The sequence below is a fragment of the Talpa occidentalis genome, unplaced genomic scaffold (assembly GCF_014898055.3).
Source record: "Talpa occidentalis isolate TD23 unplaced genomic scaffold, MPIMG_talOcc4v2.1, whole genome shotgun sequence".
NCBI lineage: Eukaryota > Metazoa > Chordata > Mammalia > Eulipotyphla > Talpidae > Talpa > Talpa occidentalis.
The window spans coordinates 85775940-85792383 of record NW_026555331.1 but is presented as its reverse complement, the minus strand read 5'-3'; the positions used below and the strand labels follow the sequence as shown (position 1 = coordinate 85792383).

At 36.9% G+C, this 16444-nt stretch overlaps 1 protein-coding gene across 9 annotated transcripts in view; it reads right to left on the bottom strand.

Moving 5' to 3' along the window:
• PPP1R9A (protein phosphatase 1 regulatory subunit 9A) overlaps nucleotides 1–16444 on the bottom strand; it is a 292878-nt gene that overhangs the window by 128709 nt on the left and 147725 nt on the right. For all 9 annotated transcript variants that reach the window (XM_054692354.1, XM_054692357.1, XM_054692361.1 and 6 more), the window contains exon 3: nucleotides 2978–3110. In XM_054692354.1, the coding sequence (XP_054548329.1) occupies nucleotides 2978–3110 (133 nt within the window). The remainder of the gene's footprint in view (nucleotides 1–2977; nucleotides 3111–16444) is intronic.

The window sequence follows — 16444 nt, the reverse complement described above, 5'->3', positions numbered from 1 at the left end:
CAACCCAATAGCAAAAATTCAAATCTGATTAAAAAGTAGGGGAAAAAACTGAATAGATATTTTTCCAAAGAAGATACACAGATACATAAAAATATGCTCAATGTGGATAATCATGACGGAAAATCAAATCAAAACAATGGGATAATCACACTTGTTAAAATGGCTGTTATTTAAAAAGTAAGAGATAATAAATTTTGGTGAGAATGCAGGAAAAAAAGAACCCTTGTTCATTGTTGGTGAGAATGTTAACTGGTGCAGCCGGTATGAAGAGTATGCAATAGGTTCCTCAAAACTCTTAAAAGTAATGTAATCGTTACTTTGCTAGTTTAATTTTTCTATCTTAATTTTTATTATGAAATATAGGATGCCAAAGTTTATAAAAACATGTAGCTACAAAAGACTGTTTCTTTAAAAAAAAACCCATATCCTAACAAAGATAAAAACATTACCAATAACCCAAAAAGTCTACAATACCCCTCCCTGATATCATGTCTTCCCACATAATTATTATTCTTCATATTGTATGAATCACTCCCTCCTTTTCTTAATACTACTTTACTAAACTACTTATTTTCTCTAGACAATATGCTGATTCATTTTTCCTGGTTTTTTTTTTTTTTTTGGGGGGGGGGAGAACAGAAAACGTGGATTTATTGAAATATACTGCTAAGAAAAGCAGTGGGTAAGACTTGAGAGATCTGCTGCCCATTTTTCCTGGTTTTGAAATGTAAATAAATTGAATTATATTAAATGGCTTCCTCTGTGATTTGCTATAATTTTCATCCTCACAATTTCAGGTATGTAAGGATAATAAGTCCTGCTATGTGAAACTAAGGTTGTCTCACTTTTATTATTAAGTAATATTTTATTGAATACAGATGCTACACTTTATATAGACTTTTCTATCATCGTCAAATATTTGAACTGTTCTCATGTTTTCTACTATATGCAATACAATGGACTACAGCTAAATCCAGCTGTTTTTATGAGTCATGAGCTAAAAATGGTTTTCACATTTTTAGACAAATGAAAAATTTAAGCATTACTCACATGAAGGTGTCTTTTAATGAGAATAATTGGCTACACAACTTTGGTATAAGGCCTGGTACTCTTTATATGTTTTTATCCAAACAATTTTATGCTTAGTCCATGTACTTTTACTTAAGTTTTCAGTTCCTTTTATTTATTCTTCTGTTTTAAACAAGTTGCTCTCCATTTATTTTTGTCCCTGATAATTGGGAAGTAAATTGCTCACATGAAGCATGTGAGTGATATTCTCTTTAAATCCTTATTTTCCAGCAAATTTCTTTTTTTCAACTGGATAGGTAAATATATCTGAGATAGAAAAGGATCCCTGGAACTTCATTCTTTTTCTTCTTAGAATTATGTGAACTTACATGTCTCCCCACTTTCAACGATAAAATGAGAAATCTAGTAGTCTAATGGTTTTGTCTTTGCAAGTACCTTTGCATCTGTTTTCACTTTAGCCTGGTGGTATGTCAGAAGACCTTTTTAACTTCGAATGTTAGAACTTTTTTCTTTGGCCATGCCTAAGTGTTTTTTTTTCCATAAAGTCCCCTCACTTGCAGCCAATTAAATGAACCCCTTCACATATGAGGCGCAGGTTTTATCAACTCAGAAAAATTTTCTGCTATTTCTTGCCTAATAGTCTGTCTTCCATTGTCTTTCCTCTTCTATTGCCTACAATTTAGCTGTTGGGTTTCCTTCATGATTTTTCTTGAATTTTTGCTCCATCATTTGAGAATTAATTGGGCACATTTCTTAGATTTGATCTTTTGGTTACCAATTTGAGTTTCAAAAATAACCATTATTTCCTCTTCAATTCTTGTACTGGAATGCTTAATTTTTTTTTTTTTTTAAGATTGATTTATTTATTTATACACGCACTGGGTACAGTCAGAAGCATGGGAGGGTGAGAGAATTCACCAGAGCCAGAGCAGGGAGCAGAGCAGGCAGAAGGACCGAAGTACACTGCTGAGGGGAGCAGGGGGCAGCAGGAGAGGTCTGCGCGCCATGTGGGACCCTCCTCTGGTGGCCGGGGAGCAGCCGGGGATCGAACCAGCGCTGCAGAGGCAGCGGGCAGCTTCGCAACCCAGCGCTCAACCGCTGCACCACCGGGGAGGCCCTGGAATGCTTAATTTTAAAACCAATATTTCAGTTATTATTGTGAATTTGCTTAAGAGTGTTTTTTAAGTAATACTTAAATATCCTTTAGTGGTTCTGCTTGTTTCCTTTTTGTTATTCAAACTGCTGTGTGATTGTTCCACTTTTTCAAAGTTCTTTGAGATGTGAAATTCTTCAGTTCATTGGACTACAGTCCAGTTCCCAGGTGAAGATAAACACGGCTGTTTCTGGTCTTGTGGGTCCCCAGTTATGGTAGCCATCATTCCAGGAAGAGAAATCAGCAGAAGCCCTTCTTCCGCTCTCTCTACTCTTTTAGCCTTCTCCCATCATAGATGGAGAAGATTCCACTGCCTTCATTCTTAAAGTTCAGTGTTTTCTGAAGACTAAGCATTCCCCATATCTACCACATTTGGAGTCTAGCCATCTATTAATATGACCACTCTCAATCCAAAAAAAAAAAAAAAAAAAAACCACAACCACCTGCCCTAAGTTCTCGCTTACAACAACTGCCTCTGGGCTCTACCATCACCAACCATTGCCAAGTGTACCAACAAAACATTAGCCCATACTCCTTATGACGTCTTACTCTAAACCCCCTTCCCTACCAACTAAGTAGAAGGGTTTCAGTTGGGGAGGGAAGGGAGCAAAGCTCTCAATGTACCATCTATACAGAATCCATATCAACCAATATTTTGAAATTTAATGAATAAGATTTTCCATGAGAACGAAAACTTTATCTAATCCTTAGAAAAGGCTTTACTGAGGGAAAATAATTTCCGTATTATTGATATAACAATATAATGACAATATAAACCTTGTAGAGTTCACATACCCTTCTCCAGCTCTACTGGGAAAAGTTCCAACTTTTCCACACGCTTTTCAAGTTCATACTCAGCTGAAGCAGCCACGGGGTCAACTTCATCATTTCTCCTGTCATAGTCTTCATTGGAATATGTGTTGAAAACCTGTAATGAGAAGTCAACAAAATAATGATAATCCACAAAAGTTGACTTTACAAAGAAAAAGCAAAAATCCATTCAGTATAAATTGACAAATTAACATAATTAATTTCTTCTAAACAACTTTTATTTTTAAAATCAATTGAAATATTAAGAAAGGAAAATTGAATCAGAAAAAAAATTTAGTCTTCTAAAAACGTATGGCATTCTATCATTTTTAATAATTTAGGAGAAAACAGTAGCCACAGAATATAATATTTGGATACCAATATTTATCTCCTTTCATAGAGCAGAAGAATATTTGAAATAAATATAATTTATCAAGCCCAATTAAAATAATAAAAACTGACACATGCAGTTAAATTCGACAATTATTATGTATCTCAAAAATGCTTGGAACAGCTCTGTAATGTCTCCCAAAATACTAAAATCTGGAAGCTGTTTTTTTAAAGTGTACATAATAATAAAAACAGCAGAAAGAACAAAACTGAAAGAAATCAAATTTACAAATACGAAGTTGGCCAACCTAGTTGCAGTGTGGTTTAAGGAAAACTGGCAACTTCGGTATGATATTTTTATCTATTAACGGGGAATACATATTGCAAATACAGAAATGGATGTAGTTAGGTTCCTAAAGATTTAGGCTTCTCATATAGGATTTGTACCAGAATGTATACTGGTTTTCTTCCTCACTTTTAACCTGTTTTCATAGCATCACGCAATATTCTTCCAACAGGATAAATATTTCTGTATCAAAATGCAGACTTCTAAACTGTAGAGTTTGAGCCATTTTTATTTATCTTTTCATAAAATATGCTTTCTGTTTTCCTTCTATAAAATACACTAATGTTTTTCTTAAATTTCCAGGTTTGTGACTTTCTCTCAGGCAGCCCCTTTGCCCTTATACTTCCCTTATGTACTTTGGGAAATCACTTTTCACACTTATTCATTGATCACAAATTGACAGAGTACCAGCTCTATGCCAGACGTTGTACTAGACATTAGAGAAAGCACAGTCTCAGGTAGCTCACAGCTTTGTAGGGACACAGAAGTCAAAATAAACAACTGCAATAAATACGACAAACTGATGTAACAGAGGAATATACCAAGTGACTTTCATCTTCCTGAGAAAGGGCAGAATTTCATGTGACAGAGTACTTGAGTTGTGTCTTAAAAAATAAATAAGGAGGGCCTCCCCAGTGGTGCAGCAGGTTGAGCGCAATGCTGTGGAGCTGTCCGCAGCCTCTTCAGTATGGGTTCGATTCCTGGCTGGCCGGCCGGGGAGATACCCACATGGCACAGCAGACCTCTCCTCTCTTGCCCTCTGCTCCCCTCAGCCATGTTATTCAGTCATCTGCCTGCCCTGCTCCCTGCTCTGTCTCTGGTGAATTCTCACACCCTCCTGCACTTCTGGCCTGTACCCCTGTTATTGTATAAATAAATAAATCTTTAAATAAATAAATAAGGATTCATACATTTAAATATAGAAATGAAGGAGTACATATTTCATATCTAAGACCCTAAACAGAATGCATCCACCCACCCACCCATCCATCCATCCATCTACTATCCTCATCTTTTGGAAAACATAGACAGTTGAGTAGACTACAGCAAGCCTAGAAGAGCAAACTTTCACAAGTTAGCTGGATCTGCAAACTTTCAAACGTTAGCTTGGAAGAGCAAACTTTCAAACGTTAGCTGGATCTGCAATTTAATTTCCCAGAAATTATCAGCAGATATGACTGGAAGTTATTTCATTAATGCTTGCCACTCCTCTACTTCTGCTAATAGACCCATGAATATGACTTCAGAATAAGGATTTCAATAGCATTCATTCTGGACCACAACTTAATTTTGTTACCACATAATATGCATGTGTATATATATTTAGTAAGCACTGGAAAACTGTTTCAAATACATTACAATCCCCTGTCTTTTTTACAGGATCTTAAAACAATCCCTATTAAATGTTTTTTTGATACATTTGATATAACAGACTGGGTTATAAAGCTCATTTGAGGGTATCCTGAAATTAAATAAAGCAAAAAATTATATGCTACATATTGGGAAATGGTACTGTACTCTGAATAACTTTTGAGGCTTCTAGGAATGATTATTATATATGCAGAAAAATAATTTCTTTCTGCAGGAAAGAAATAATATGTTACTATATTTTTCATCTTCAGCTTGCTCACAGCATGATAAATTATGGGAGTACAAAGGAAAGAAAACTAAATAATTGAAAAAGAAAAGTGAGATTCATTATTTGCAGATTATACTGTTATTCACTTGGAAAATTCAAGAGATTTAACTGAAAAGCTGTTAAAACTAATACGAGTTCAGTAAAGTAACAGAATTTTAAAAATTGAATATACAAAACAATGCTTTAGAAAGTATAACAAAAAGTCAGAAATTATAAAATATCTACAAATTACTGACTACAAACGTACCAGGATATCTATCTCTATAAAATATAACTGAAGAATACAAAAACCTTTGAGTAAGTATGATATTATACAAAGTTCCTAGATTAAAATCCTTAGTACTGTAAAGACATTAATGTTCCTAAATTACTGTAAATATCAGTGTGCCCTAATGTAATGTGCATTCAGTGCAATTAAAATTAAATTTCACCCACATTTTTCATGAAAACAAACCATTTGAAAAATAAAATAAGGGTGAAAACAGCACCCTACTAGACAGTAAAACATATAATAAAACTTTATTTAAGGCAACATAGTTTTGGCCCAAGAGCAGAAATATCTGTTTTTATATTTTTTTCTGTTTCACTCCTCTACTTTATATTCAAATTAGATATGGTAGGTTATTCAAATATAGTATGGAAAAAATGAAATAAATACACATCTGAAAAATATTCCTATTTCATAAAACTAACAAAAATAAACTTCTGATTGAATTATAAACCATATAAGTGCCAAAAGGAAATATGAACCGATATGTAATTCATTATCTAGAGAGAACCTTCCAACAAAGCCACAAATCTAAGAAATACTAAAGGAATTATTACAGATCAATGCTAAAAAGTTTTGGACAACAAAATAAAACGCAATAAAGTTATAACAAAAGTCAAATACCAGGAGACAATAATGCCAAATATTAAAATGAAATACGAATATTCATAGCATGTAAAGGGTTTGTCAACTCAAGCAACTACATGTCTAAATAAAGGAAAAATGAGAATTCAGTGAAGAAATAGTAATGTTCAATTATGTAAAGACATTTAGTTCATTAGAAATCAATCAAATGCAGGCCTCCCTGGGGGCGCAAGGGGTTAAGACGCAACCTATGAAGCTATCCGCAGCTACTGCAGCATGGGTTCGATTCCCGGCCGGCCAGGGAGAAACCCACATGGTGCAGCAGACCTCTCCTGACTCGTCCACTTCTCCCCTCAGCAGTGTATTTCAGTCACTCTGCCTGTTCTGCTTCCCCACTCTGTTTCTGGTGAATCCTCTCAGCCCCCCACCTCTGGCCTGTACCCCAGTTCTTGCATGTATAAATATTTTTAAAAAATTAATCAAATGCAAACTAAAAGAAGAAGATATGATGTATTTATCCATAAGATTTTTTTTTTTAAATAGATTGCAGCATCTAGTATCTATGACGATACAGGAAAGAATATGCTTGGGAAAATATGGGGGGAAAGCATAATTTGAAACCAATTGTCAATACTTTAAAAGTAACTTTGACCTAAAAATGCCACATCTAAATATTTACAGAAATACAAGTGTGCACTAAGATGAATGTGTAAGGACCTCATTAGAGCACTATATGTAATCCCCAAGAAGGGAAATGACCTAAACGTCTGCAGACAGAGAAATGCCTTACGAAATTATGATATATAGGAATATGTAATTTTATGGAATGATTAAAAAGATCTATCTATGTGACCTGAGAAGGCTCTGAAATAGAATTTATTAAACCAAGAAAAGCACACTGCAGATTTACATAGATTGCAAATATATCTATAAGCATGATACCAATTTTAATCTAAATTAATGCCGCCTAAATTCTCTAGCTATGTAGCTCTTGCCAAATTGTAAAACCACTCTAAACCTCAGTTTCTTTATTTACAAAATGACTGCTCTAAAAATAATATCCACCCCATAAAGTAGTTGTGAAAAGAGAAAATCCATGTAATCATGCTGGGTTCAACAGAGGGGAAGGGAAAGCTTTCCCAGATAAAATGAGAGATAACCAAATGACTTATCTCATACGCTCATTTAGAAATAAGTTTTGAATATTTTATCCACTGATACTTAATGCTCCTGAAACAAAAATCTATATAACTAATTTGATATTATACAGTGAAGTGGCTTCCCCAAATCCCTACCTGTACAGAGCAATGCACTATTACTACATGGCTCATTACCTGACATGCTTTGCTTTGCCTAAACCAGAAAGAAACAGGGTAGAACAGAAAGTTGATCTAGGTGAAAAATTCCCTTTTCATTTATACAGTTTTTTTTTTAATTTTTTTTTATAGAGGCATGTTTTATTTTATTTTATTTTATTTATTTATTTGTTTGTTTGTTTTGTTTATACATGCACTGGGTACAGTCAGAAGCGCGGGAGGGTGAGAGAATTCACCAGAGCCAGAGCTGGGAGCAGAACAGGCAGAAGGACCGAAGTACACTGCTGAGGGGAGCAGCGGGCGGCAGGAGAGGTTTGTGCGCCATGTGAGACCCTCCTCCGGTGGCCGGGGAGCAGCCGGGATTGAACTGGCGCCGCAGAGGCCGCAGGCAGCTTCACAACCCAGAGCTCAACCGCTGCACCACCAGGGAGGCCCTCATTTATACAGTTTTGATTCTTTCAATATTCTTACAGGAGGTCTACCATTTTTATTTATCATATCGAAATGTTTTGTAAAAATGTAGATAAATAATAATCAGAGTCCCACTGTGACATTGTCATAACACAAAAACATCTACAGGCCAGTAGCATCCTGTGCTCTTATATTCAACAGCATCAAGACTTATTTTTTTCTATCTGTATATAGTTATAGTTCATTCACCTCACATTGTTCTTGTGTTATTTGCCGAGGAAAGCAAACAAAAGGATGTCTAAATTTAAGACTTCTTGTTTCGGAGCTAACAGGCTATATTTCATTCCTTGATCAAAGGAAACAAAACAAGACCTTATCCTTTGCTTTTCAGCAGAGGTATCTTTACACATGAAATATGTTTACAAGTAGTTAGCAATAACATTTTTGACCCAGCAATGCAAGGCTGAAAAGCAAAGTGAAAATTAGCTTGTTATAAGATTTCAACTAGAATAATTTGTTTTTATATTTTGGGTAGTTTGAGCTGCAGCACTTTTTCAAAATAACAGCAACAATATTTCAACAATAAGAAAAAAACACATTTCCTTCACTGCCTTATGACACATTTTCTTTAATCAATGCAGGTCAAAATAAATTCGGTATTTTCTATAAATACTGACTGGAAGGAATCTCCCACAATGCTTCTACAGGCCTCATTTCTGCCTGTCCTCTGGGTTCTGCTCCATCTTCTTGATACATCCAAGATGGAAAGTATTCCAGGTGGTTGCACACTGTGTTTCAGATGGTAGTTGGGCTCAGCATGCTCCTGGAGGTGAGCCTAGCATTCACTGCTTCCACCAACAGGCCCCACTTATTGCCACCTTTCTTGGCAGAACCCTACCTCACCTTCATATGATGTGAGTGGCTTTAGTAGAGAGACTGTAAGCTGTAACTAAAAGCAAGCTTGGGAAGGCTATGATAAACCATCCTCATAAAAGGAGGACCCTGCAGTCTTAGAATAATGTTTAACTGCACTTTCCTTTTTTTCCCCCAGAACCAAAGTCAATTCATTGATTTATTTATGGTAAAAAGAAGTGTAGTTTTTGATTGCCCAGTACATGCCAGTAAGTATGTCAGGTTCTTTTAACAAACTTAAAATGAAAACTAAAGTTCACAATTATCTGCCTTTTGGATGTAAACATAAGTAGAATCCAAAGATTCTAAACAGGTAAGTGCTTTCTGCTCTGTGCAAAAATATCAACAAGCAGGGAAGTGAATAAACAGACCCACAGTTCTATCTACCTAAATATTTGTGACAATATTCTACAGTAGGATGTGTCTAACCTTCTATCTGAATCCCATTCAACAGAATACATGTGAAAAAACAGGACCAAATGAGCAAGAGGAGTCAGGTGTTACTCTAAAAGCTTGCTGGCCTTGCCTAGCTCACAGTCCATTGACAAAATATTTCTAAGGACAATAGATAGTTTTAATATCATTTATTTAATCAAGTATTTGTTACATCCATGATATTAACAAATCATCTTGTGCAAATTTGAAGTCTCCATCTCTGGAGTGAAGACTTCTAATTAGGTTCTTTAAAAATTAGCTGATCCTAGGGTGAGGACTGGTGATTTGGAATGGTGATTGGACCTGACATGACAACTAAACATCCCACTAACAAAGTTATGCCTGTAAATATGATGATGTATATGCGGAAGTAAATTACAGACAATATGAAACTGCACACAAATTATCATTAACACTGTGTCAAATGATGCAATAATTATGGCAAAAAAAAAAGGGTAAATAAAGACAGTGCCCATTTTTCATTCCTACATGAGAATCTGAAGTTCAGAAGACAATATACAAGATGTATATAATAACTACTGAAGGCAAAGTTTGTAAGGACAAAAGGTGGATCTCGCTCGCGGTAACACTATCCTATTGTTCTCATGGATAGCGGGAAAGCGCAAAAAAAGATAAACTCATGCAATTTGCAGCAACACAGATGGAGCGGAAAGGGATCATGGTCAGCAAAATAAGCCAGAAAGAAAAAGAAAAATACCAATGGTCTCACTCATTGCAGGAATTTAGAAAACCTAAATAATGGACAAGGAAAAAGACTAATAAATCAAAATCAACAAGCAACTATAAACCAGAGAAACACTACGGGGGGTTGGGAGGGGGAGAAAGGAGTAGGATCAAAACAAGGGTGGTGGGAATTGTATGGGGACTATAACCAAGATGAAAACACATACATTGTGCAAAAATGAAAAATGATGTAAAAATATATATAAAATTAATTTTTTTTAAAAAGGCAACACAAAGAAGGCTATTCATCACATTCTTCAGAGAAACCCAACCAACAAGGTGTGTATGAATTTGTTTTACATATACATATTCATATGTCACATATAATATATATATATACATATCTATGTTAAAATAGATATATTTTAAGGAATTGGCTCATGTGGTTATGGAGGCTGACAAATCAAAAATCTGCAGGGCAAAGCAGCAGATTGAAAACCCAAGGAAAAGTTGATGCTGCAGTTCAAGTGCAAATAAAGTTTCTGGCAGAATTCCCTCTTCTTCAGAGAGGTCAATCTTTCTCTATTAAGGCCTTCAACTTGTTGGATGATGCCCACTCACTTCATAGAGAGCAACTTGCTTTATTCAAAATCCACCAATTTAAATGTTAATCTTATTCAAAAACACCCTCACAGAAAAATCTAAAATAGCATTTGACCAAATACCCAGCATTGTGCCCTAGTCAAGTTGACACACAAAATTAACCATCACAAAGCCTTTAAAATAGGGCATTACTGGCTGCATTACTGTTTTTTGACATCTGATGAAGGGTAATCATATCTTCATAGTCTTCCCTTTATATCATTTGGAATGTTACAAAATTTTCCTCAAATATATTTTCCTCAGATATATCCTTCGAATGTGTACAAAATTCATGATAAAAATCAAACATACACTTTTATTATTATCAACAGCAACAACCACTTCATACTTGTAGATAATATCAACAACCAAATACGAAGAATGTAAAATCTTCACATTTAAAATAGCTATGGATGATGCTGTGGAAAGACACTTTATGTATAATATACACATATATGAAGACTTTTAATGAAAGAGTATTTCAAAATATGTGGAATTTTACTAAACTAAAATTTACATACACAGAATTGATTAATGAAATGAAAAGATTAGAAGGTTCTATATATCTTCCTTTAACAAAGTAGAATTCAATTCTAATTAGTATCATTCAGCTGCAGATAGTGCTATTAAAGTACTTGAAGTCTTAAAAACAAGCTTCACGTCTCATTGCAAAACAATTTATACCATTAAAGGAATCAGGATGAAATTCCTTCATAAATATAAAACTAGCTCATTCTCAATTTGAACAAATTCTAAGACAGTGAAGCCCAAACTAGTTTTTTCCAGTAGAGTTTAGCCGAAAACTGGGTGATTCCGCTGATGTGCATGTTTTTCACAGTATTTTTCAAATTATTATAAACAATTAAAAATATCCATGAGAAATTAACAATGTTCTCTTTCAGCTCAGCCAGATTTTTAGCTTAAATCATAGACATATGCTTTATAATGGACAACTGTTAGATGGAATGAAATAAATCGTGATCTTGGTCCAGTTTCCACTGGACAGGTGTCTTCACCACAGAAATACTGAACTAATTGGTACCAACTGGCACCTTTTGGGGGGCAAGTGGGGTGATGTCCCAGAACAAATAACTGACTTCTCATTCACAGAAGTTAATTCTCTGTACAGATGCAGAATGAGTTAGTAAGCCAGTATCTGTTCTAGCATTTGCCTTAGCAGTTGGTTTTCACTTCTGCCACTACCAATGCCAGCACTGTTTCTGAAGGTCCAAGAAGGGAGAAACTTATGAAGTGTCTAAACAGGAGAACAGATGCAAGGGTGCTACAGCATGTGTGCAAATTGAGATTCCAGTGAAGAAAGGGGATTGTTTGCCACACCAAAGAGGTTTTCAGGTTTTATGTTGAGAATAGAAAGGGAAACTGTGGCTTGCAAGGGAAGTTTACACTGCCCATGCACAGCCCCCACCGATCACACCTCTAATGGGAGGGCTGAGTGGTGTCATGACAGCTAACTGCTAAACTCTAAGGTCTTGGGAATCTTGAGAAGAGAACACTAAGTTCCAGATTTTTCCTGAGAACAATGTACACAAGGTAACTTGACTGTTAAAAGGAGACCAAACACTATTGTAGGTGTCACTGCGAGAGTCTTGTAGATATGAGTAAAGTCCCAAATCTGTTGACTTTACATGGTGGAGATTACCCTAGATAATTTGGGTTGGCCTGAATCAATCAACAGAAAAGACTTTAAGCTCAGAGCTGAGGCTTCCCAAAGGAAGGAGAAATTCTTCCTGCATAGAGCAGCTTCAGTATATTTCAGAGTCCCAGCCTCCTTCCCATTTTGATAGTCTTCCTTACAGATTTCAGACTTGCATTACTAGACAAAATTACTAGACAAAAGCCAATTTTTTTTTTCAATAAGTCTCTAACTGGTTCAGTTTTTCTGGCTGACACCAGCTGATACATCAACACTTCAAGTCTTCATCACAGGGTGAAATATGGAAATTAAGAGCAACTGTTTCCCAAGTGCTGACAGTTACCTATAAGTGTTGTAAAATCAATGAAGTGGGTCATGAAAAGCACTGAGTGAAGTTATATAGAAATTAATAGAATTAATAAACTCACTGTTAATTATGAGTAGTAAGATATGCACTAAACTTTAAAACTTGGGAAGAGAAGATGGTGGACAGACAGGATCCTTGAGTCATTGTTTCACTCAAGAATACCAATGATAAGCATCCAGACAGGAGGTGACCACATCTGGAATGAGTCTGGGGAAGTGGGAACCAGTGTTTTAGCAAGGAAGAGAGCCAGAAACAATCCTAAAGGGAAGGAAAAGCTGAGAAACAGTAAAACTGAGAAACAGTCAGGTGTAGTACCAGTGCATTGGAAGTGATACCAGCCTCTCCCCAACAGCCCATGAAAGGAGAGAACATTAATTCACTGTGAGAACACAGCCTGCTTGATAGTTCAACAAGAGACCCAGGTGCCAGGAAAGACCATATTCATCAGGATAAACCACATGCTGAGTCACAAAATAAATATCACTAAGTTCATGAAAATTGAAATTCTATCCAGTATCTTCTGCAATCACGATACTATCAAGCTAGAAATCAACCACAAAAAGAAAGTAGGAAAAACCTCTAATATGTGCTTCCTCTCTTCCTTGAGCTACTGATTCTCAGTTCAGATTCTCGTGCAATAGTTCAGAGGCTAGTGCGATCAGTATTGGGAATAGCAAACTATCTCAAACCTGTGACTGTAACCAGCATCTGAGATACAACAGAGACACACAGACAACACTACAGAAGCTCACGGTGGAGACATTGCAGAGAGGGCAGGAGAGGCAAACAAGAAAACAATTTGCAGAGAGCTCCTAAAATTACAGATTTCAGCTAGCCGTGGTTAATGTCAGCAAATAATAATGGAGGAAAGAAAGGTATGTAGAGGGCATTCTGTGAGAAAGAGGGGCATGAGTAACATAGAAAAAAAAGGCCATTTTAGAATGGCAACTAAGTCTATATGGCTAAGACTGGTGAATGAACGATAAGAGATGGGAAAAAAATATGTGGGAAGAACTTTGTGACTCACAGTCAGTGGTGGGAATAAAATTCATATGCTCCAAACCTGACAGCATTTTTCTCCCAGAGAAAGAGTTTAAGAAGAGGATTGAAGGAAGGGAAATCGACTCAGGAGAAGAGAGATGAGCTAAAAGTTCTAGGAACCGGGCCTCCCCTGGTGGCGCAGCGGTTGAGCGCTGGGCTGCGAAGCTGCCCACAGCCTCTGCAGCGCCGGTTCGATCCCTGGCCACCGGTGAGGGACCCACATGGCGCGCAGACCTCTCCTGACGCCCACTGCTCCCTTCAGCAGTGTATTTCGTCAGTCTGCCTGTTCTGTTCCCTGCTCTGGCTCTGGTGAATTCTCTCACCCTCCCGTGCTTCTGACTGTATCCAGTGCTTATATAAATAAATAAATAAATCTTAATAAATCTTAAAATCTTAAAGAAAAAAAAGTTCTAGGAACCTCCTGTCTTCTTGCTTTTGGGGAACTTTATGGAATACTCGGTCCTCAAGGTAGCAAGAGATTCAAAGTGCCCCTGGTAATATGGGCAGTCACTCATCCAAGAGCAGAAGGAAGATGGGGCTGTGGACACAATGCACTATCAGTCTCAGAAGGAACATGAATAAACCAAGGTACTGAGAACTAGATTTCTCCCAAGGTCAGTCCAGCACAAGGCATGGGAACAAAGCAGCAATGGAAGACCCACCTTTGTTGAATACATCTCTAAGTTTGTTTTTTTTTAAGATTTATTTATTTATGCATACAAGAACTGGGGTACTGGCCAGTGGTGTGGGGGGGCGATGAGAGGATTCACCAGAGGCAGAGTGGGGAGCAGAACAGGCAGACTGACTGAAACACACAGCTGAGGGGAGCAGCAGGAGAGGCAGGAGCATTCCGCTGTGCCATGTGGGTAGCTCCCTGGCAGGCTGGGATCTGAACTGGTGCTGCAGAGGCTGTGGATAGCTTCATAGTGCTGTGCTTAACCCTGTGTGCCACCAGGGAGGCCCTACATCTCTAAGTTTTTAAGGGTGAAATTGTGTCAAACACATGCTAGGTGAAGACCTATCTACTTAAGTGGTGTGCTGGTCTCTGGAAGGGAACGTCCATACTTGAAGTTCATCATCTACCAGGGTTAAATAATATAAACAAAGGTTGCATCATTCTCTTAAAAAATCAAATAAATGTAGATACTGATAGAGCTGCAAAACTAAAAGCAAAGCAAACAACAACAAAAATTCTCCTTGAGGGAGGGCCAAGTAAGAACTACATAGCATAAATGAAACTTAATTTCTGTGAAGGTCATGAGTAAAATATGCTTAATATTGAAACTCTGCAAGCTGAGGCCAGCTATCACATGGTGGAAAACTGAGAAACAAGACTAAAGACTAAAGCACAAATAACCAATTGTTAGAAAATGCATACACACATGAGAACATTGATGCTATAGTACAAAGCTGAGCCAGTCAACCTAGGACTAGATGCAAAAGAAATTTTACTACATTCTGAGCAGCACTGATCCAATTTAATAGTAATCAGGTTACCCCCACAAAGCAGGAAAGATTCTGCTTTCTCATAAGCAAACTGTCCCTTCCATTTAGAGATCTTAAGAACTATAGTCAATGTAATTGACTAATTTTGGATCACTGTTGAAAATGTCAACAAGACAGTAAATCCACAAATGATATCTGTCTACTGCTTCCCTTATTTACAGGCAAAGCCTAAAGGGCAGGAATGCTTTGCAGGAAACGAGATAATCAGCAATCTTTGTCAAAACATGTGGAGGACAGTGGTGTCACATTATTCTTGTGTTTGAGGTGAAAGCTGCCATTACTTCCATTACCATAGGATTAATGGTCAAATCTAGGGCTCACTGACCCTTGAAACGCACTAACCTTGCCCTCATATATCTTGTAATAGAAATGATGGCTTTGCAAATATTACGTTAGTTACTAACCTTAAATCAATTGTGTCCACACTTCAGAAACTGTCCATACACAAGGAAGTGCCAGCAAAGCTAACTGGTAATTTCTTTGTTAAAAATAGGTGAACTCTCTGTAAACAAAGAAAAGGATGCAGCAAGCACTGCTTCCTGGGAGTTCCTGGCTCTGTGTGGATAGTCCACATTTCTGGACCGGTTTTAGTACCTTCACAGCATCTCAAACTCAAAGTACTCAAAGGACAATTATTAATGTCTCCTGTCCTTTGTGTCCAGGGTATCTCACATTTGATGGCAACAGGATCCTTTTGGCCCTGTGGGTCTGAATGACAGTCAGTCCTGTAACAAATCTTCTTTCTCCCCACCCGATCCCTTAAAAGTAATCAAACTCTACTGGTGTGTCTATCTTTCAAAGGATTCTTGCTCACTCTCATTCCTTCCTATTCCCTGACTTTTCAAAGCCCTCCCTAATAATTAAATTCTCCCACAACAGATTTATTGCATTCTGTTCCCCTCCAACTTACTACACATCACCTAAATGCCATTTGGAAGTGTGGTTCTAATTATGCCGCTGTGGGTCAGGAAATAGAATTGTGAGATAAGACAGTGGTGAACAGAAAGTGACGGTAAATTTATGAATGATTTTGCATTTATTTTGTATACCTTTTTTGTACTTTCCGAATTCTATATGATGACCAAGTTTTACTTTCAAACGGGTGTGGAGTGGGGAGGTGATTCTAAATGTCTCGTAAGATTCTCCATTACCAGGTAAGTAAGAATATTTGAGAAGGCCATCCAAATTCTCCAAACTCTGGCTCCAACCTACATCCCCAGCCTTTACCTAATACATTGCCTTTAACTCATTCTATCATATAGAATTTCTTAGCATTTTGATACAAGTTTGAAAAGTTTTCATCTACCTCTCTGTCA